Below are 23,314 nucleotides of genomic sequence, written 5' to 3'. Positions count from 1 at the left end.
ACCCCTATATATATATACGATTTGTGAACTTGTGTTTACTAAAAATGAGAAAATGAAGAAAGTTTTTTTTTTAATTTTATTTTTAAAAGACAATTAAAATAAAAGTTATTGATTTTTAAAATTAAAATGGTAGGAGAAAAATTAAAAATAAAATATAAAGTGTGTGTATATGCATGTACATGTATATATATATAGTTGGATAATTAGAAGGTTTTTTTTATAATTTTTTTTTTATTACTACGAAGGGGAGGGAAGGACTCATATTTATACCTATTTATTAAGTGAGAGGGCTTTAGAGAAACCAACCTTGTCTCTTGGCATTATCTTAACTTAAATTTCAAATTATTTGAAAAAAAAAATGTGAGAAATAACTAATATAAATATATAATTTACGATCTTTTAACTATTTCTCATATACTTATTACTAATATTTAACCCAAAAAATATTTATTTTTTGTTCCTATAAATCATTTAATTTTTTTTCTAAAATTAATTTTAATAAAAAAATCAAATTATTCGTCACATACAACGAGTGTGTAAATACGCTAATCAAACATAAGTCTCCGCAGATTGGCGGTCAGGCGAGGCAAATTGGGCTACGATCCCCATCTCAATTATTGGGTATTTTGAGAATTATAAAAAAATTAAAACATAATTCAGGTGAGTAAGTATAACTTAGCGAACTGATTACTGTTCGATCAGGTGCGATAATTCAAATGGATTTGGAAAATTCTTAATGCCCTATGGGCTGGTGGTTCAACGAAGCCCATAGCAATTGGATTTAATACATAAATTGATCTAATAGGATACATTTGTTGGGACAGTTTTCCTTCCTTGGGCCAGATCCAATCTAGGCTCTTTAGGATAATAAAGACAGAGGTAATAGGCCTCTTGATAGTGTAATTTTGCGTGACAGTGGCATAGCCAAAATTTTTTATAATCTTTGGCTAATTGATATGATTAAAAAAATACCATAAATAAAATATTTAAACTTACAATATAATAAAATATTAATTTATAATTAAAGAGCGAATTTTTATTAAATTTAATTTTAAAAAAAATTTGAGTGGCAAAAATTTTTTATAATCTTTGGCTAATTGATATTCCCACACAACTTTTGACTACATTAAATAACGTGTTTAAGCCTTACAAAATTTGAAATTCAATCGTTCAATATTTTATATAACAACAAACAATTGGTTGAATCTCAGTGTCTCTCACTCTCTCTTACTTGAAGAAGTTCTTCACAATTTCTGAAAAATATTGTTTCCTTTCTTCTTTCCTCCTTACTCCTTCTGTCTTTGTGATATTTTTTCCTGAAATTTCATATTCGGTATGGATAACATTGATGTGCTTCTATATTTTGGTGGTCACGTTAGTGTTGAGAATGGGTCGGTTGAATATAGTATCTCATATATTAGACCGATTCGAGTATTGATATCAATTTCTTTGTTCGAGTTGGTTGAATATGTGCATAAAATATTGGTCATTGATCCGATGAATTTTAATCTGAAGTTGTCGACGAAATACTCATTCATGGAGAAATCAATATGGCATGAAATTCCAGTCGACCTTGTTGATGCTGATGCTCTGGAGTTTGTAATGCAATGTCCCAATATAAATGTATTGCATTTGTACGTTGAAGCAAATCAAATTGATCGAAATGTTGGCCATGATGATGAAGAAGCATATATTCCACATGTTACAAAAGGATTGAGCAATATGCAGTTGAATCATGTGGGTGGTTCGTGGGATCAACATATCTCTGGCCCTTTTGAACATGTTCCTCCATGCTTGCCAAATACGGGTACTACAAAAAAAATGGGAAATAGAACCGGTAGTTTAGCAGCGGTTTCAAAACCGATTGAATTGTATTGATTAACACATGCGGTTCCCCCTTAACCGCTGCTAAACCCGCTTTAATTGATATGTATTTCAAGCGGTTACACTTTCGCTCCTACAGATGTCCGTTAGCAACGGTTTGTTTAAAACGCTTCTATACACGATGTATTACAGCGGTTAAAGACCGCTTTGAAAACCTTGGATTCTGAAGTGGTGGATAATTGTTTTAATATACCGCTTCTAAAGGTTTCGAATGATATTTTTTTTCGGTTCGGTTTTTTAACATTTAAATAAATATAAAGTCTAAATGAATTAAATAAACAATAATCAACTAAAAATTACTGAAAATGATCCTATTTTTAGAAAAAAAAAAGAATAATTTAATAAAATTTTGATTTTTTCGTTTGGTTCAATTTTGAGAATTGAGATATATAATTCGAAACCGAACCTTATAAACTTTAGTTTCGGTGTTTGATTTATTATGTTCTTATTTTAGATTTTTTCGGTTTCATCTGAAGTGAGAACTAAATTTTATAAGAGAGAGTCATGTGTGAAGTATTCTTAATTTGCAAGAACGGCTGTACATGCAAATCAAGGGCCCGATTTGCACTGAAAAAGACTTGACTTGTTTGACCTTCCACATGCCATGAGAAGCTTCTGGATGAGACCCTTCAACTGGATGTCCGTTGGTGATTCTGTTGCCCAGTCTTTTGGTACTTAAGTTGCCAACCTTTGGCCTTTCATCTGTCCAACTATAGCCCTATAAATAGTGGCAGTATGTAGTCCTTCAAAACACACCAGTTTTGAATTCCTCTCCTACTTTTTGTACTCTGCTCCGCTTCAGTTTTTTTTTTATCTTGCGCATCTGCCTCGTCGTGATACTGTTTAGGTACATTCTCGGTTTGCTGGTGTAGTGCCCTAGTGCTAGGTGTCTACAAGGTTTTTCCGTTGTATCCTGAAAAACAAGCGTCCGTGTAATCCTCGAAGCACACTCCGGAGGGGACGAATCTGTTTTAAGAAAAATGTACTAGTTACAGACCTCGGTTTGCTTAACTATTTTCTTACTCGTTCGGTTTATACTTTTCAGTATTTGTGTACTAATTATACTACTGAATTGTTATACGACATTACTTCGTTCTAAGTAATTGTTTTTGTTATATTCATGCTTTTGAGTTTATTTATGAGTAACATAATGTGTTAGTGATCATTAGGATACAATAGTAGTAACTCCTAGAGTTATTGAAAATTTTTTATTAATTAATTTTACTTTAATCTAAAAAATTCATCATAATATTTTTTAAAAAAAATTCGAGTGGAAGCCATCCACCCTAAAACTAATAGAGATTTCTTAAAAAAAAAGTTTTGTTTATATAAATGCAATATAAATAGATTTAAATATAAAAGCATATCTTTATTAAAATTTAAATTTTATTAGATAATAATCTACTATAAATAATCACTTTTATATAATTTGATTTGATTGGATTTTTTTTACAAAATTTTATACAGATCAATTCAGATTTTTTTTCGGAATTTTAAAGTTATCTTATTTTTATTAAGAGTTAAAAAGAAATATTTTTTACTTCCCCTCCAGACACTCCCGCCCCCAAATTTCACGCTCCCGCTTCATTTCTTTTTATTTACTTCCCCTCCAGAGACTCCCGCCACCAAATTTCACGCTCCCACTTCATGTCGATTCATCTCCCTCCCCCGTTTTCCCCTTGATTCTAATAAGCAGTTTGACCCATTTTCTCTTTTACAGAAATCTTTGCTTATTGCCTTGCGAGCTTGATCTGCCGCTCCATTATTCTCTCCTACTCTTGCAAAGCTAAGCCCCCTGCTTCTGGATTTCTAAGGCAATTGATTTCTGCTCTATTTTTATGTAATATGAGAGACTTGTTTTTTTGGTTTTTAATGGGAATAATATATGGGAAGAGGGCCAACTGGTGTCAATTTCTTCTTCTTTTTTAATTCGATGAATAATATATTATCTTAATTGGAAATTTCTGTTTAAAGTTACTGGAATTTTCTCTCGAACGAATATCCCACACCCCACACATTTGGAGCTGCTACTGTGTGTATGAATTTCCTGGCATACCAGAATGGTCCCTTTTTGTCGTGTTGATTTTGCATTTGCATCTGCCTGTTCTTTGCCAATAGCCGTGGCTTCTTATATTTATTTGTTGTGCTGTCATTCTTACCTTGTGGCTAAATAAAGCTAATCATTGGCATTATTTTAATTAAACATGTTACTTTCGAAAGTTGTCATCTCATTTACTTTCAAAACATTACTTTGTGTGATATATATGATAGTTAAGTTTGTAAAATACAGAGTAGTGCGTGCTTTGTAATATTAGTTTCATTAATCACGGTAAATAATTGATTTATTTGTACCAAATACCTCTGTGAAATATTGAAAATGTACAGAAATTTTAATAGGAATCTTCAATCCCGACCTTTTAACCGTTTAAAATTTAAGATGAGTGATTGTTGCGCACGCGTTCCTCATGCAACTGGTCAAAGATTTTGATTTTTTTTGCACCAAATACCCCTGTGACATATTAAAAATGCATATTTGACCTCTGTAAAAATAATTTTTAAATCTATTAAACCCATAATACACAATTTTTATTAAAATCTAATTATAAAATATTTAGAAAACACTTTTTGTTTTATTACTTTTATTTTTAATTTATTATGATTATATAATTATTTTCTAAAAAATGTTATTATTTTATCTTGTTATCATTGTTTTATTAAACTTTCTTCTTGTTTCCAACTTATCAATTAAAAATGCATTCATAAACGAGATTTAAATACCTAAAAGTACCAAAATATTAAATCAAAATTATAATTTCATTCATATTATTTTTCAATTTAGGATTATAGATTTTTGAACCAAAATCTAAATTTTTTAAAATGCATTGCAAAATTTGCATTAAATAATAATACACAATATTTATTAATATCTAATTATAAAATATTTTTCAAATATTTTTAATTTTATTTATTTTAATTTTTAATTTTAATTTATAATTTATAATTAATTTATTTCTAAAAAAAATTATTATTTTATCTCGTTATAATTATTTTATCAAATCACTTTTCTGTCTTCAACTTTTCCATTAAACATGATTCATAAATAAAGATTTAAATATCTAAAAATACCAAAATATTGAACCAAATGATAATAAGTTATTGAATGTTACTTTTTTGATTTAGAATTATATAAGCATGTTATTTTTTTAATTATTTATTACAAATTGTGCAATGCATATTTTCGAAAAATTTAAATTTTAGTTCAATAATATATAGTTCTAAATCGAAAAAGCAATATGTTTAAACTTATCGGTTTAGTTCAATATTTTAGTACTTGAAATTATTTAAATACTTGTTTATGAATGCATGTTTAATGGAAAAGTTGGAAACAAGAAGAAAATTTAATAAAATAATGATAACAAGATAACATAATAATATTTTTTAGAAAAAATAATTATATAATCATAATAAAATTAAAATTAAAAATAAAATTAATAAGACAAAAAATGTTTGCTAAATATTTATAATTAGATTTTAATAAAAATTGTGTATTATGGGTTGAATATATTTAAAAATTATTTTCACAGGGGTTAAATATTTATAATTAGATTTTAATAAAAATTGTGTATTATGAGTTGAATAAAATAAAAAATAAATCACACTAATCAAATTGTAGTGCAAATAGACGTAAGTAAAATTTACAAAAGCTCACTTAAAATCCACATGCTCTCAACACCCAGTTTCATTCGAAAAACACTCCGTTAATTGGAAATACATTTTTAAAAATTACATTTACCGATATTTTTTTAAGGGCATTTGTGGATTTCTTTCTTTTTTTTTTAGAGTTTCTAATTTTTTAATCTTTTTATTCTACGTATATCTATTAGCCAAAAATTATATGTAAAAGTTAAAAAACAGAAAAATCTAGAAGCCAAACCGAAAAATGTAGATGTCTTTATACTCTTCATATTTAAATAAAAATCAAAGATACAAGGATGACAAAAAAATATATTTATATTAAAGATGATGAAAGGCAACAAAAAATACATTCATTTCACAAAAAAATGAGTAGTCGGTCATAATAAGTGACACACATTTACCGAAATAATTAAATGCATACACATTGGATCCAAATTACCATGTATCAATCAATAACCCTTATTATTTTTTTCTAGAAACATCATTTTCCACTAAACACTCAAATTACAAGGTTATTAAATTTGGTGGAGTTAAATATACTATTAATGACCATATTAAGTTAGTAAAAAAAAATGGCACAAACAACCTTGTGAACCACAAATAAGTAATTAAGAGGGTAAAATTGTGAGCTCACAATTCTCGACCCGGACCCGGACCCGGACCGTAGCCAGGTCTAAGCAACATAAGCAAATATATAGACGCTAATTAAAATAAATTGGGATCCTAAAAAACTTATTGCACCTAAAATGTAAAGTAATACAACTAAATAAAATATTATAATATATAATTTGAAAGAGCTCAAAATGAGTATCAAAAGAAATCCTTGGAACTAATATAATCTCATAATTTTGTGAAAATGATAATTATATTCTATAGATCATCCGAACCATAGAAAAATCAAGATGAAGAAGATTAAATGAAAACAAAGACGGACTATTGATAACTTAAACTATTAAACCAAGGAAACCAACATAGCATCAAAGATATTATCTCATGCATTTAATTCACAAACAAAAAATAATTTCATTTTTTAACTAAATTTTCATGTGGAGAATTAGATTTTCATGTTAAGAATTTGATGTATTAGTTGAGAAATATTAATTAAATATTAAATCTATTAATTAAATATTTAAGCTAATACACAAAATGACACTAACTAATAAATAATATTTTGAGAAAAATTATTATAGCAAAGAATTTATATATAGAACCGTAAAGAAGGAAAAAGTATAAATTTTTTTTAATGTATAACTATTAATGTCCATAACCTAATAATTATTCATTAGTTAAGATAGACAATGAAATTATAAATTAACCCACGTAATAAATAACTTGCTAAACTAAATAGTGGAGGACATATAAGGAATTTCACAATTGGAAAGTGGCTTATTTATAATGTAGATAGATAGATAGATAGATAAATATATAGATCATTATGAGTGTGTATTTGTTGTATATTTTTAATGACTTTTATGGAGTTTAAAAGTCTAGAGGTATTCAATCTAGACTTTTATATACTCCACAAAAGTTTAATGGTATTCAAGATGAAGATTTGTAGAATTTTAAAAAGTCACGTGATATTCAAACTTGACTTTTAAAAACTCTACAAAAGTCTAGAGGTATTCAAAATGTCAATGAACTTTTAAAAACTCCATGAAATTCTATTAAGTACAATAATTAAAGGCAAATGTACAACAATAAAATGTCCATAATTGTCTTTGGTTGAACCTAAAGATTTGGATGGACATTTTCACACTTTTTTTCATTTCTATTAAAATTGTCTATACACTAGCCACATAAATATTAGTTATATTAAATTAAAAATAATATATATACAAACATATTTTTTTTATTTCTAAGAACCAATACACCCCTTTAAAATAAAATAAAATAAAAATTTTATCTTTAATAATGTTTTGAATTTTAATTACAAAATATCACGAGAATTAAAATCACATTGATAAAAAATTTTAAATAAAAACTTATTATACTACACGACAAAAACTTATGATATTTTATTGATCATAAATTTAAAATAACAATAATTATTTTTTATAATTAATTCATTATTAATTATATAAAATTTGATGTTTTAATTATTTTTTATATTTTTAATTTGTCGCTTAATTTTTATTATAACTCAAAATTTATATTTTATTCACTTTAATATAAATATGCATATAATAATAATAATGTGTATATGTATATGTATATGATTTAGATATATTGACTTGATATATTTACGTAGTTTTAAAAAATTATTAACACGAATATATATATATATATATATATATATATATATATTATATAAATAAGAATACTATACTGTATAAAACTAAATATTTTCAAATTTTATAGATTCATATTAATTTCTTAAATTGCAACAAGTTTAACGCTACTTATTGATTTTTATTAACCAAATTGATAAGTAAAAACTATTTATATGATAGGTAAAAATATTTTAAAGAAATAAAATTATTTTAAAGAGAGATAAATATAAGGTATTGATACTCGATTAATAATTCCAATAAATAAATCATAATCAAAATCATGAATTACAAAACACATATGGTTCTACAAAAAAATTTACAAATGCCAATAAAAGTCATGAAAAAAGTTTACAAATGTCAATAAAAGTCATGAAAAACAAATCCGCAAGATTCTGTGAAAGTCATTAAAAGTATGTGAGATTCTATAAAAGTATGCGAAAATCTATCAACTCCACAAAAGTCTGTCATTTAAAAAAAGTCAATAAATCTCTGCACGAATACAACCCCTAAAACAAAGGTAAATTTAAGCTATCCAAGTTATTTGAAAACAGAACAGACAAGATAATATCCTCCATTACATTTATATACGAGCCATCAGTTATTTGCCCCCTCCAAAACAAAGAGTTTTACTCAAGTTCTGATATAATCTCCAATTCTGTCTGATGATGTCTTCTAGGCATTCTTGCAACAGAGTTTGGAGTATTTGTAGCTGGAAATGGATTCTGTGGCATGCTGAGATGGCTTCCATCTCCTTCCAACATTTGCACCACACTTTTCATAGATGGGCGATCAGTTGGATTCCATTGAATGCACCACAATCCCACTATTGTAAGCTTTCTCGTGATCTTAGATTCCTCGTCTTCGTCCTCATCAATTTGAACCGATATCTCTTCTCGATTTAATCGATCATAGATCCATTTGGGAAAGTACACTTGACTCGTATTTGCCGTACGATCCACATTCTTCCTCCCTCCAACCATTTCGAGCAACAGCATTCCGAAGCTATAAACATCCGACTTATAGGACACTCTACCGAACGTCCTTGATAGCACCTCAGGTGCTATGTAGCCCATCGTTCCCCTCGCAACAGTCATGGAAACACCACTTTGTTCCTTGGAACAGAGTTTGGCAAGACCAAAATCACAGATCTTGGGGTTGAAGTTGTGGTCTAACAGGACGTTATTTGGCTTGATGTCGAAGTGAAGGATCTGTTGGTCACAACCCTGATGAAGATATTCGATCCCTTTGGCGACTCCCAGAGCAATATCTAGTATCTTTTCCCGAGAAAGCGGGCTTCTCTTAGGTCCCTCCAAGAAGATAAACTTCTCTAGTGACTCATTGGGTAGGAATTCGTAAACAAGAGCTCTTCTGAATCCATCGGCACAATATCCCACCAACCGGACCACATTGACATGGTGGATTCTCCCTATCGTACCAACTTCATTGACGAACTCCTCCCCGTTTCCATGGGAATTGTTGAGTACCTTGACTGCGACAAAAATCTCACTCGACAGTTTCCCTTTGTAGACAATTCCATAACCACCTTCTCCCAATTTTTCACCGAACTCATTGGTGATCTTCCTTATATTGGCATAAGAGAATCTAGTAGGTTTAAGAGCTTTGTAATCTTCCAAGAAACTTTCAATCTTCTTTTGATGCTCTTTATTCTCTCTAATGGACACATAAAGACGGTAGAGAAATGCCAATGTCACCACAAAGAGAAAAGATCCAAATATCTCACCTGCAGAATAAATAAATACTTGTACACTGGGCTAAATTGTTGATAAATAATCAAACGAAATAAAAAAGTTCACCTGAAATCACTAATCTCTTTTGCGCATTTCCTGTTGCAAAGTAAAGTGAAAATGAGTTTCCATAGCCAAATGATGTAAAAGGTGGGATAAGCAACTTATATACCTTGTTTTCCGTTACACCACAATTGATTGCCCGTTGCATAACCCCTCAAGCTGCATCCGTTTCTTAATTGGGATTCACATCGGCCACACGACCAATTGAAAATAACAAAGCGTCCAAAGGAATCAACATCTGGAGCGGGCGAAACTTTGTAAAGCTTGGTACAATAGGCGAAACGATAAGAATGGAAGCGCTGAAGCTCAACAGAGGGAATGGAATAGATTCCATAACTTGATCGATTTAGACACATTGAGTATGGACCCAAATCGTTATTTTTGACAGAGCAGTTAAAAATAGTAAAATCTTGTACTAAATAGTCTCCGTTGAACAAGTGGAAAGGGGAGGCAGACAAGTTATAAATTTGGTTGTTTTGAGAGTAGCATCGACCTCCGGTAATACTTCTAAGATGGACTGATTGATAATCGTAGTCAATGAACTCTACCGTAAACTTATGGGAGGAAGGCAGTTCTAAGACGGTATCGTTGTGTTCATTGCAATATAAATCAAAACCTGGATTGTACCCACAATACTTTGGCTGTCGACGTTTAAGTCTGAAGGGAAATTGAACTTCCGGACCCACAGCATAAGGAAAGCACCTGGCCGGCGTACAATCATGCGTGCAGAACCCGAGCCCTGCATACAAAATCAACCAAAATGCGAAAACAATGAATGCAGGGGCGGCCATCATCCTGGCTTCTCAATTTTGAAATCGTCGATCAAATTATTATACATGCATCATTTTAAGTCAACTGTCAATATGTCAATCAAGAGTCTATTCGCAATAATCCCAAATTCACGGCATTTAATTAATGGGTCTTTTCTTCAAACAACATTGATTGAATTTCATTATACTAGTCTTGCGTAAAAGTCACTCAGCTCACTGTGGAAAAAAGCTAGGCAAATGAGTCATTAAGTCAATGCAAAATCATTTAATAACTCCATAGAAAATTTGGATTTGGTATCTAACAATTTGAAAAAGCTCCTCCATGATATGTAGCTCGCAAGTCGAATCCACCACGAAAAATAATAATATCGATGAGTGAAAATTATCTCCCAAGATTTCTGACATGCTTGATCCTCCTTCTAGTCCATTTCATTCAAACACCATCCTCATATGCACAGCAACGCCAACAATATTATCCGAATACTTGCAACCCTCGTGCATGTGGGAATATCCATAACATTAGCTACCCTTTTCGATTGAAAGACGATCCAGAATACTGCGGTCATCATAATCGCAGCTATGAAATATCATGTGAAAACAACAGTACCACTGCTTCAATCTATCTAGATAATCTCAAATACCGAAACCACACCATCCGCCTCGCTGATCCTTCCATTAAAAACAATCATGACTCTTGCTCCTTTCCCATGTATTCTTCCAACTGGGGACAATTATCTGGCGTGGATGAAGGATCTTCTGAATATAGACTCAACTTCCCCGCCTTCTATGGAAAATACTGGCCGGGAGCGGGAGCGGGAGCGGGGGCGGTGGCATGGCCTATTACTTTTTTGAGCTGCCCAGCAATATGAACAATACCACTACTACTTTCTTCATTGACTTCACAAATCAATGCAATACATCATCATTCATGCTGCAGCCTCACACATATATAACTGTGGGAGACTTCAATACGAGTGATGATCTCCAGGATATGTGTAGAATAGACCTCGTTCTGATGACTTCGTTCCCATTAATATATGCAAAAAAGAAAAATATTGTTTCTCTTTCGAAAATCCACCAGTCTTTGCTATATGGATTTGAACTTTCATGGGTTGGTGCGTTATGTGAAAAGTGCAGTACACAGCAATTTTGTGATTGGGATGAAATCACAGGCACACCTGTATGTGTTAGCTATATCTGTAATAATAGCTAGCTACCACATGATCGCTCATGGTAAGAAGTAATTAATGTTCCACTCATTGAAAATCAAATCAATGCTAGCTATTCAAACCATTCTTTATTCAATTTAAATTTCTTAATTCAATTTTGTATTTGAAATTTCTTATATTAATTTGTTTGCAGATTTAGGGTACAGGATTTTCTCAGGGCACCCTTTTCGATACTACGGCTATTGTAAGAAAAGAATTCTCTACTCTCCACTTGAGATGTAATTTAAGCTATTATATTTTATCAAACTCTCATTCCTTTTCATTATGCGTAAATAATTAATAGAGGTTATTGTTAAACAAATTCATGTAACTAACATTTTGTAGTTTAAAAATAGAAGAAGTTGCCGGATCATTTTTTCCTTTCATTTTACCTTTGCTTTAGTATCTACTAATTTAAATATGTGAAAATTAATTAATGTTGTTCTTTTTTATACCTGGTTGAGAAAATGCAGGTCCTCTAAGTCACAAGCCGCGGTATTATGAAACACTTGCTCGTAAGAATTCTTTCCATCAATCTCGAATTGTCCTTGTCTAATTACATACTTTTACAATCTCTAGAAAAAAAAGAAAAAAAAAAGTAATAATAACTTATTTTTATTGGTTTCAAATCTAAGCCCTCCTAATTATTGCATCTATTATTTGAGTATACACTATGCAGATAGTATGTAAAAGTGTTTTTCACTTGTTCCTTCGAGAAAATAGAAAGAAAGGTATAAATATAAGATATTCAAAATATATCAAATACTACTTTTAAAATTTTAAAATCACATTATTTAAAAATGAGTGTTTTTATGCTCATAATTAAAAAAATTTAAAATTTTTATTTTTTAAAAAAACTAGTGCCCTACCTCGCCTCGCCTCAACCTGCGGCCCGTTTAGGCCCGTCTCCAAACGGACCAGTAAAACCCCAACCCAAACCGCCAATTTTTGGCGGGGTGGGCTGGTCTGACATGCCCAACCTGCTTTGACTGCTTTGCTGAAGTATTTTATCTATATAAAATTATAATGATTATTATGATTAAAATAAATCTTGAAATTTTGGAGACAAGTAATTGAATGGAACTAGTTCTTAGAGTTTTAGCTTCTTGATTTAATTACTCCTAGTTTAAGTGCTTTTAACACTTATAAATCCAAGCCAAGCATCTCATTTTATCCAAAACCACCATTTTTTAATAAAAGTCTTGAACAAGTCACAACCAAACAAAATTTTTGTTATAGGGGCCAATGTAATTTTTTTAAAAAATAATAATCAATGTTCAACCATATCTTCCTTGAATAACCTTTTCTAATTAATAACCTATTGTCTGATTTGTTAATCATGTTGCACTCGCAGGGATGCTCGTAATTCTTGTGTATTTGGCTGGTGAGCTCTTGTTTTCATGTTCTTTTATTTCTTCATTTTTATGTTACATTCTGATTTGTGAAACAAAAACGACTGCTATATTTAAGACTTGGAAAGCCAACAATTTCAGCTAGGCTAATTTAATCATGATTTTTCCTTCTAATCTTTTTATGCAGGACTATCCCTTGTATTGAGGATCCTTTTAATGCCTTCTTTTATTTATCTCATAATCTACAAACTTAGAAGGAGGCATTTGTCGATGTTTGATTTAATAGAAGGATTCTTGCAAAGTCACAACAATCTCATGCCAATCAGATACTCCTACAACGACATAAAGAAGATGACCAGAGGATTTCGAGATAAATTGGGCCAAGGAGGATATGGTTCCGTTTACAAAGGAAAGCTTCGAAGTGGCAATATGGTGGCAGTAAAACTGTTGAGCGCGCCTAGCACAAATGGACAAGACTTCATTAACGAAGTTGCAACCATGGGAAGAATTCATCATATAAATGTGATTAAACTCGTCGGATATTGCGCAGAAAGATCAAAATGTGCTCTTGTATATGATTTAATGCCTAATGGTTCACTCGAGAAATATATCTACAATGAAAACAAAGAAAATAGTTCACTGAGTTGGGATAGGAAGTATGAGATTGCGGTTGGAGTGGCACGAGGGATCGAGTATTTGCACCGGGGTTGTGATATCCAAATCCTGCATTTTGACATCAAGCCTCATAACATACTTTTGGATGAAAATTTCAACCCCAAAATATCTGATTTCGGCCTTGCAAAATTTTACTCCACTGAAAAAAATTTCGTGACTCTAACAGCTGCTCGGGGCACCATAGGTTATGTGGCTCCTGAACTGATCAACAGAAGCATTGGTGGGGTCTCTTATAAAGCTGATGTATATAGCTTTGGGATGTTGCTGGTGGAAATAGTCGGCCTCAAAAAAAACTTGGCAGCAAACCATGATGACAATTCCAGTACTCAGTATTTTCCACATTGGATTTATGATTCCTTAAACAAAGGTAAAGAAATTGAAATTGCAAAAAGTATGGATGATATTGCTGATGACAATATGGGAAAAATGACAAGGAGGATGACGATAGTCGCGCTGTGGTGCATACAGATGACTCCAGATGATCGACCCTCGATGAGTAAAGTACTGGAAATGCTTGAAAGTGATGCTGAACTATTGGAAATCCCACCCCAGCCTTCTGAATCTGATGAGCATCTGGCACAATGTGAGGACCAAACATGGGAAACATATTCAACGGATTCCACGGCCTTGTTGTGCGATGTTTCTTCTCTTGGCCAAGGATGTATAAAGGTTACTTCGATTAATACTACCTAGAAGCTTCATCATGAGAATAGTAAGGCATATCTTGTGCTAGAAATAATTTGGTTGTTGCTACTATTCTGATATATGGTTGTATCCTAAATTGTGAAACAAGTATTGTGTTTTTACTTTAGTATCTTGTTCGACATTTTTGAAGATCTTTTGCAGACATCGATCCTATATTCCTTGGTTCCTATATTATAACCAATAGAAAATATGCTGGTGGAACATATCATGATATCAAATAATTTTTAAAAGTATTTATTTTAAAAAATCTCTACAAAATCCAAACGGGCTATGTCATCCGCACTCCACTCCCCACTTGAGATGTATTTTAGGCTAGGTATATACATGCTATCATATTTATCATTTTCAAGCATAAACTCTCGTTTGTAATATTTTTTTAATTCATAATTTGACGGGCAGTGTTAAAAAAAATACTCAATTTTGTGAGATAGATATCTGACTTAAACCCAACTTATGAAAATATTTTATGTTTTAAGGTGAAAAATACTGATTTGTTTTGCAAGCTAATTTATATCACCATGTTGTAGTTTAAAATTTTAAAAGTTATTGGATTTCTTAGTGGTGCCAATTCGGGTAGGTAGAAATGATTGACACAATATACAACTGAAAAATTCTTCAATCCGAACTCGAACCCGAACTTGAACTCGAATAACCTGATCAACCCGATTTTATTTTTTAAATTTTATTTGTTAAAGAATAATTAAATAAACACATAATAACAAAATTTAAGTTTATATATAATTTAGATCTGAAATTTAGTTTTAGAAAATTTAAAGTATACTTACTACAAAACAAATATTTTGAAAAATCAAAATTTTATAAAATTTATATTAAATGATGAAAATCTATTATATGACACACAATTAAATTTTTTTCCCCAAACATACAATATATAAAATGTATTAAATCTTTCTTAATTTTATGTAAAAAATAATAATATAAAAAATTTTGGTGTATTAAATCTTTCTTAATTTTATGTAAATAATAATAATAAAAAAAATTTGGTTCAGTTGACCCAAACCCTAACCCAATCCGATTAATGTTTTTGTGTTAGCTTTCGTGTCCAACTCGATTTGACCCGAATGAAAAACCCAAACCTTAACTCGATAGGTTTCGGATCAACTTTTGTCAGATTGGTGGCTTGAGTTCATTTTTTGACAACCCTAGATCTCTCTCCTCACTTTCATTTACCGATTATAAGCTATAATATCTAAAAATTATTGTTTTTTTTTTTTGACAAAAGCTTGTAACTTTATTTCATAGATCGTATGTCACTAGTTACAAGACCAGCCAGCCAGGAAGACAAATTCCCATGTACCCAGAAAACAGGCACAGGAGAAAAAATAACAAATTTTGCAAAAGAATCAGCTACAATATTAGATGTTCTCCTAACATGAAAAAAAATCAAAAATAGCTAAATCCGAAAGCAAAGATTTAATCTCTGAAGCCCATAATCCAGCATAGCTCAAATCACTCGAAGGCTCAGTAACTGCTTGCACCGCCAAGTGAGTCTGAAGAAATAATTACTTTCTGAAATCCTTTATCTTTAATAACCCGAAGTCCTTCCCATATAGCCAATAACTCGCCAATCATTACCGATTTTTTTTCACGCTATGGTGATTAATGTTATTTTTTTCACTTGGTTCTGTCGTTATACTCGAGAAAAAGTTTGCGCGAAAAAATTCTTTCACTGGTGTATTGCACGCACCATTGTCTTTGTCTTCATTTTTTTCCCAACTCGTCAGCCTAATCTTATTTCCTTTATTAGATGCGATTTAATGGTCCGCTGAACTCAAGAAGCTAGGTGAACGATCTTTACCAGGAAAGAAGGTAAAAAAAGTTAAAGAAATGTATATATATTTATCCTTTTTCTTTGTTCTCACTTTGTTAATCAAATTTGCGTTACAAAATTATTGACACACCTTTCAAATTTTTAATCCCTTTTAGAAATGGAACTTAAGTCTTCCCTTATTTTTTTATTTGGATGGTCCATTTTCGTCTTGATTTTATTCTTTTAGATGCCAACTGTTATGACATTAAATCTATCTAAATTCCATTGAATAATGTAAAATATTATGTGCTATATCATTTTTTTTTTATTCCAATTTTTTTTTTATTCAAGTTATTTATAGAATTTTATTAACATTTCTCTAAAGTTTTTTAGCTGGTGTTATTGTTGCTTATTATTGATGTTATTTATTTTTCAAACTTATTTTTTTATTCAAAATCTAAAACACGGGGATAACATTGTTTTTTTTTTTTATTTTTATTTTATTATGAGTCTAACAAAGGAAATTTTAAGCTATCCAAGTTATTTTGAAAACAGAACAAACAAAGATGATTTCCTCCATGACATTTGCATACTAGCCAGAACTTTTTTGTTTCCTCCAAATCAAATCAAGGATTTTACTGTCATTCTAATATAACCTCCAACTCTATCTGATGATGGCTTCCAGGCATTCTTGCTATGGAGTGTGGAGTATTTGTAGCTGGAAACGGATTCGGTGACATGGCGAGACTGCTTCCATCTCCTTCCAACATTTGCACCACAGATTTCACTGACGGGCGATCAGTTGGATTCCATTGAATGCACCACAATCCCACAATCGTAAGCTTCCTTGCTATCTTGGATTCATCATCTTCTTCCTCCTCCATATGCAACGATATCTCTTCTCAATTTAATTGATCATAAATCCATTTAGGAAAGGACACTTGACTTGTATTTACTGTATGATCAACATTCTTCCTCTCCCCAACCATTTCAAGCAATAGCATTCCGAAGCTATAAACATCCGACTTATAGGACACTCTACCAAATGTCCTTGATAGCACCTCAGGTGCTATGTAGCCCATCGTTCCCCTCGCAACAGTCATGGAAACACCACTTTGTTCCTTGGAACAGAGTTTGGCAAGACCAAAATCGCAGATCTTCGGGTTGAAGTTGTGGTCTAACAGGATGTTATTTGGTTTAATATCAAAGTGAAGGATTTGTTGGTCACAACCCTGATGAAGATTTTCGATCCCTTTGGCTACTCCTAAAGCAGTATCATGAATCTTTTCCCGAGAAAGCGGGTTTCTCATAGGTTCCTCCAAGAAGATAAACTTCTCTAGGGACTCATTCGGTAGGAATTCGTAAACAAGAGCTCTTCTGAATCCATCGGCACAATAGCCCACCAAACGGACAACATTGACATGGTGGATTCTCCCCAGTGTGCTAACTTCATTGACGAACTCCTCGCCTTTTCCAACGGAATTGTTGAGGACCTTCACTGCGACATGAATCTCACTCGAGAGTTTCCCTTTGTAAACAATTCCATAACCACCTTCTCCCAATTTTTCACTGAACTCATTGGTGATCTTCCTTATATTGGCATAAGAGAATCTAGTAGGTTTAAGAGCTTTGTAATCTTCCAAAAAACTTTCAATCTTCAGTTGATGCTCTTTATTCTCTCTAATGGACACATAAAGACGGTAGAGATATGCCAATATCACCATAAAGAGAAAAGATCCCAAGATTGCACCTGCAGAATTATTAGCAACACGGTTAAATATTTCATATCTGCAGGTTTTTAAACATATCTATACAACTGGGCCTAAATTGTGCATAAATAACAAATAATTCGTTCACCTGAAATCAATAAACTCTTGGGCACATTTCCTGTTGCAAAGAGAAGTGAAAAGGGATGAGTTTCGGAAGCCAAATCATGTAGATTAATGTGGGATGAGTAGCCTATATATATGTACCTTTGTTTTTTATGGGTTCGTTGTTACATAGTAATTGAGTATTATTTTTCATGCTGCATGTTTTTCCTTGAGATTCACAGCGACCACACGATGGTTCGGACCAATATAAAGTGAGACTTGTATCATTCAGCGGAGGATAAAATGGAAGGCCATAAACTTTATAAAGCTTGGTACAAGATACAAAATCAAAAGGATAATAGTTATAGTAATAGGGAATGACATAGATTCCATAGGTGGAGTTCTGTAGACAAGTGTTGGTAGAGTCCGAGAAAGAGTCATTTGTATCAGAGCAATTAAACAAAAAATAATCTTGCAATGATTCGCTGTAGTCGTCGGAAAGACGAGGCAGATAAGTTCAAGAAAAAATGGTAGTTTTGAGGGTAACATCCTGTGGTAGTACTAGAAAGTCTGACTGATTGAGAAGCATAATCAATAAAATCTATCTTCAACTTGTCGGAGGAAGGCAGTTGAAGCAGAGTTTCATTGCAAGATAAATCAAAACCTGGATTATACCCGCAATACTGTGGCTGTAAAGATTTTATTCTGAAGGGAAATCGAACCTCCGGACCATAAGAAGAGCAACTGGCCGGAATACACTCATCTGCTCTGACGATGATGAGCCCTGAAAACAAAATCAAGAAAAATGCAGAAACAGTACTGAATATTGTAGGGGACATGATCTTGGTTGAACTAAGGTTGGCTTCTTCTCTATTTTCTAACATCAGCTGTCTGTCAAGCAAGAATGTGAAGTCAACTGTCAAACTAGTCTATTTGCAACAACTCCAAATTGCATGTAAGTCAACAGTCAAATTGATATGTTTGAATTTTCTTTGTTAGAAAATTATAAACTAACAGACGAGTCTCACAATCACAAATGATATATATGGAGTAAAGCTTTTTTTTATTTGAATTCCCATGGCTGTATTGACTCGGACCAAAAGGATACCCTCTCTTATATATGTTTGTTCAAAGTTCAAACAAGAGAGCTTTAAAGTTTGAAGCTCCTCCTCCGATCAATATCAAGCCATATCTCCCAAATAATAATGTTCATTTATCTCACATGTTTGATCCTAATCCATCTCATAATTCATACGCCCCCATCCTCCTATGCACAGCAGCAGCAGCCCAACTCAAATTCAACTTGCGATCAGCCATCTGCGTGTGGGAATATCCATAACATTAGCTACCCTTTTCGTTTGAAAGATGATCCAGAGTCCTGCGGTCATCCAGATCGCGCCTACGAATTATCGTGCGAAAACAACACCACGGCTTCATTATCTATAGATAATTACAAGTACCATGTCCGAGCAATCAATTACCAAAACTTCACCATCCGCCTCGCTGACTCTTCCATTACAAATAATGACACCTGCTCATTTCCTACCAATTCTCCGAAATGGGAACGACTGGTTTATTTTTCTCCCGTGTACAGACTTGTATTGAATAGATACAGGGAAGGGGAATTGATTCAGCCCGCGGGGATGGTGTGGCCTGTTACCTTTTTGAGCTGCCCATTTCGACTGAATGATCCTCTCTTGGTCGAAACAAGTCGGTGCAATACATCATCATTAACATTCCTCTACATAAAATATGGCGACATGAATCCATTTGATCTGAGGGATATGCGTTGTCGCCATCGGATGAAACAAATATTGATGTTTCTTCCCTTTCCAAAGTCCACGAGTCTTTGCTATATGGATTTGAACTTTCATGGTCTCTTGCATTATGTATGTGCAATGCAGATCAGGAATATTGTAGGTTTGATGAAACCACTGGCACATCTGCTTGTGTTTCTATCTACTCAGGCCAGGGCTGTAAAAATAGCTACAAGTATCTCGGTACAGGTCAGAATCAATCATGAATATTACTCAATAACCACAAGATCTTAAAGATTAACTAACAAACAAATTTTTTTTAAATTTTGTTTTGCAGATCTCAAGTACAGGATTTTCTCAAGGTACCCTTTTCGATATCACGTCTCATCATGTAAGAACACTTCCCTCCCATTTGAGATCATGTCTTTTAAGCTGGATACGTGTTATTATAATATTCTAAGGTTAGTTGCAAAAGCTTAGCTGTCCCGTGAAATTACGACCGATTATGCATAAATTAACAGAGGTACTGGTAAGTTAGATCCTACATATACAGGCACTGTCTTCACATACATCTAACGGTTCACATTTATCAATAAATATGGGATCCGTTATTTTTTAATGGATCCCGCATGTATTGATAAATGAGGACCCTTAGATCTATCATGAGGTAGTGTCTGTAAAGGTAGGTTGAAATGAACCAAAGTACTCGTGAAACAAGTTGATTTAAATAATTATTTTGCAGTTTAAAATTTAAAAGTGGTTGGATCTTTTTGCTTGCTTTCACTAGCTAGTATCTATAAAGTTAACTATTTGAAGATTAACGCGGTTCTTTATTTCACTTGGTTACTGGAAATGCAGGTCGTGGAGGACCCAAGTCGTCGCCGTATTACGAACCACTTGCTCGTAAGAATTACTTCACTGTTGAATTTTCCAAATACGTTTTGGAGATAAGTATTTGAAATGAATTAGTTCCGAAAGATACATGCACCTTTGGGCTTCTTGACTCTACTGTTCTTTTGTTTAAGTGCTTTTAACACTTTGTAAAAATCCTGGCCAAGCATCGATATTTTATGCAAAACTACGAAAAGAATCTTGAATAATTAGACACAATCTTTGTTATAGGTGCATATTCCTTGAATATAATTTTCCTTTTAATATATTAATGTAATAACCTATTTTCTGATTAATTTATTAATCATGCATGTTATTGCACGCAGGGATGATCATTATTCTTGTGTATTGTGCTGGTAAGCTCTTTTTTTTTATATTCATTTCTTTCTCCATTCATTAACGTTTAATTAGGAAATATATTTAATTTGTGTGAAACAAAAACAAAAACTTGGAAAGGTAACATTTTCATATGTGCTAATTTATTCATGGTTTTTTTTTCCTTTCAATCTTTTCATGCAGCTGTATCTCTTGTATTGAGGATCCTTATAGGAATGCCTTTCTATATTGGTCTCATAATCTACAAACTTAGAAGGCGACATTTGTCCATGTTTGATTTCATTGAAGGATTCTTGCAGAGTCACAATAATCTCATGCCAATCAGATACTCCTACAGCGACATAAAGAAGATGACCAGAGAATTTCGAGAAAAATTGGGCCAAGGAGGATATGGTTCTGTTTACAAAGGAGAGCTTCGAAGTGGCAATATGGTAGCGGTCAAATTGTTGAGCGCGCCTAGCACAAATGGACAAGACTTCATTAACGAGGTTGCGACCATGGGAAGGATCCATCATATAAATGTGGTTAAACTCGTTGGATATTGCGCAGAAAGATCAAAATGTGCTCTTTTGTATGATTTCATGCCTAATGGTTCACTCGAGAAATATATCTACAGTGAAAAAGATGAAAATGGTTCATTAAGTTGGGATAGGAAGTATGAGATTGCGGTTGGAGTGGCACGAGGGATCGAGTATTTGCATCGGGGTTGTGATATCCAAATCCTGCATTTTGACATCAAGCCTCATAACATACTTTTGGATGATAATTTCAACCCTAAAATATCTGATTTCGGCCTTGCGAAATTTTACTCCACGGAAAAAAAATATCGTGACTCTAACAGCTGCTCGGGGCACCATAGGTTATGTGGCTCCTGAACTGATAAACAGAAGCATTGGTGGAGTCTCTTATAAAGCTGATGTATATAGCTTTGGGATGTTGCTGGTGGAAATAGTCGGCCTCAAAAAAAACTTGGTAGCAAACAATGATGACAATTCCACTACTCAGTATTTTCCACATTGGATTTATGATTCCTTAAACAAAGGTAAAGAAATTGAAATTGCAAAAAGTACTGATGATATCGATGATGACAGTATGGGAAAAATCACAAGGAAGATGACAATAGTCGCGTTGTGGTGCATACAGATGAGTCCAGATGATCGACCTTCGATGAGTAAAGTATTGGAAATGCTTGAAAGTGATGTTGAACTACTGCAAATCCCGCCTCAGCCTTCTGAATTTGATGAGCTGGAGACACAACTTGAGGACCAAACGTGGGAGACATATTCAACTGATTCCACAGCCTTGTTGTGTGATGGTTCTTCTCCTAGCCAAGATGTATAAAGGTCACTTCAATTAATATACCTAATACCAATGAGCTAAGCTATATTAGAATAGTAATGCATATGTTGTGCTAGAAATAGTTGGCTATTGCTCTATGTACCTTGGTTCAACTAATAGAAATTATGATGATGGAGCAAACCACGGAACGTGACTAATTAATTTCATTCTTCTATGAGATAAATGTCAATGGAACAACATTATAACTTTTTTTTTTTTAATTGACGCACTACGAGTCTTCTATCTTGTGGTATCAGTGCATTCAAAAAATTGAAATATTTCTTGCTATCTTGGATCCATTGTCTTCTTTGTTAGGGGCCCAAATACTGACAGATCTTTTAAGATATTGGGCCTAAACAAACCAAGCCCAAAGATTACAAGTCTTAGAAGAATATATATATACATTGGAGGTTATAAGAGGGGAGAGAGGGGGATAGATAGGATCATTCAGTAACTTCATTTCATTTTCTTTGTTAACTAGATTATGCTAGGGACTAACTTTGGTTAGGTACGGAGTTCATATACCTCTGGATTATTTGCTTTATAATTCAATTCTATTATTATAAATAAACTATGGTTGCAACAATTATTTGATATTGTTACCGGCCCAGATATCTTAAAACATCTAGCAGTATTTGGGCCCGTAACATTCTTTCTCAATACTTTCTATTTTTCGGCTAAAATGCCATCGACTCATCGGACAACAATCTCAGGTGCTATGTACGTCACGTTCAGCAACCATCAAAATGGCAATTTGTTCCTTGGAATATATTTCAACTAGAACAAGATCACCGGTTTTCGATCCACCCCAAGATTGTACGTGTAACAAATAATACATCAAATAACAATTATTAAAACTCAATTGAACCGAAATACCCAAAATTCAAGTTCAACTTCTTCTTCAGAAATTCTTCGAACTTGTTCTTCAATCTATAGAAAATCCCTCAATTTCATGATCGTACTCGAATTCTCATTCCTGTGACGAATTATGCTTGTGCATGAATAACACAAGAGAAGCCTTAGAGAAAAACAAATTAAAAAT

General features: G+C 32.6%; 2 protein-coding genes and 2 pseudogenes across 4 annotated transcripts; 2 read left to right on the top strand and 2 right to left on the bottom strand.

Annotated features, from left to right (window-relative positions):
• Positions 1-3,539: 3,539 nt before the first annotated feature.
• Positions 3,540-14,357, top strand: LOC140863319 (rust resistance kinase Lr10-like). 3 transcript variants are annotated; one of them, XM_073266662.1, is made up of 5 exons: positions 3,540-3,698; positions 11,791-11,841; positions 12,110-12,151; positions 12,991-13,020; positions 13,176-14,357. In XM_073266662.1, exons 4-5 carry the CDS (start codon positions 12,993-12,995, stop codon positions 14,354-14,356), a joined length of 1,209 nt encoding a protein of 402 aa, XP_073122763.1. In that variant the 5' UTR covers positions 3,540-3,698; positions 11,791-11,841; positions 12,110-12,151; positions 12,991-12,992; the 3' UTR covers position 14,357. The 3 variants fall into 3 exon arrangements, with proteins under 3 accessions (XP_073122763.1, XP_073122764.1, XP_073122765.1); XM_073266663.1 differs by having other exon boundaries at positions 12,101-12,151; XM_073266664.1 differs by lacking the exon at positions 3,540-3,698 and adding an exon at positions 11,519-11,661.
• On the bottom strand, positions 8,344-10,867 carry LOC140863318 (rust resistance kinase Lr10-like). Its single transcript, XM_073266661.1, has 5 exons — positions 10,732-10,867; positions 10,286-10,397; positions 9,768-9,896; positions 9,665-9,694; positions 8,344-9,591 (listed from the first exon to the last, which is right to left on the bottom strand). The coding sequence occupies exons 1-5, from the start codon at positions 10,831-10,833 to the stop codon at positions 8,477-8,479; spliced, it is 1,488 nt and encodes a 495-aa protein (XP_073122762.1). The 5' UTR covers positions 10,834-10,867; the 3' UTR covers positions 8,344-8,476.
• Positions 14,358-16,754: 2,397 nt separating the features above from the next.
• Positions 16,755-19,267, bottom strand: LOC140861725 (rust resistance kinase Lr10-like; annotated as a pseudogene).
• Positions 19,268-19,712: 445 nt separating this feature from the next.
• Positions 19,713-22,462, top strand: LOC140864397 (rust resistance kinase Lr10-like; annotated as a pseudogene).
• Positions 22,463-23,314: the final 852 nt, after the last annotated feature.

The sequence above is a fragment of the Henckelia pumila genome, chromosome 4 (genome assembly GCF_033568475.1).
Source record: "Henckelia pumila isolate YLH828 chromosome 4, ASM3356847v2, whole genome shotgun sequence".
Taxonomy (NCBI): domain Eukaryota; kingdom Viridiplantae; phylum Streptophyta; class Magnoliopsida; order Lamiales; family Gesneriaceae; genus Henckelia; species Henckelia pumila.
This window is presented reverse-complemented; position numbering and strand designations above follow the sequence as displayed.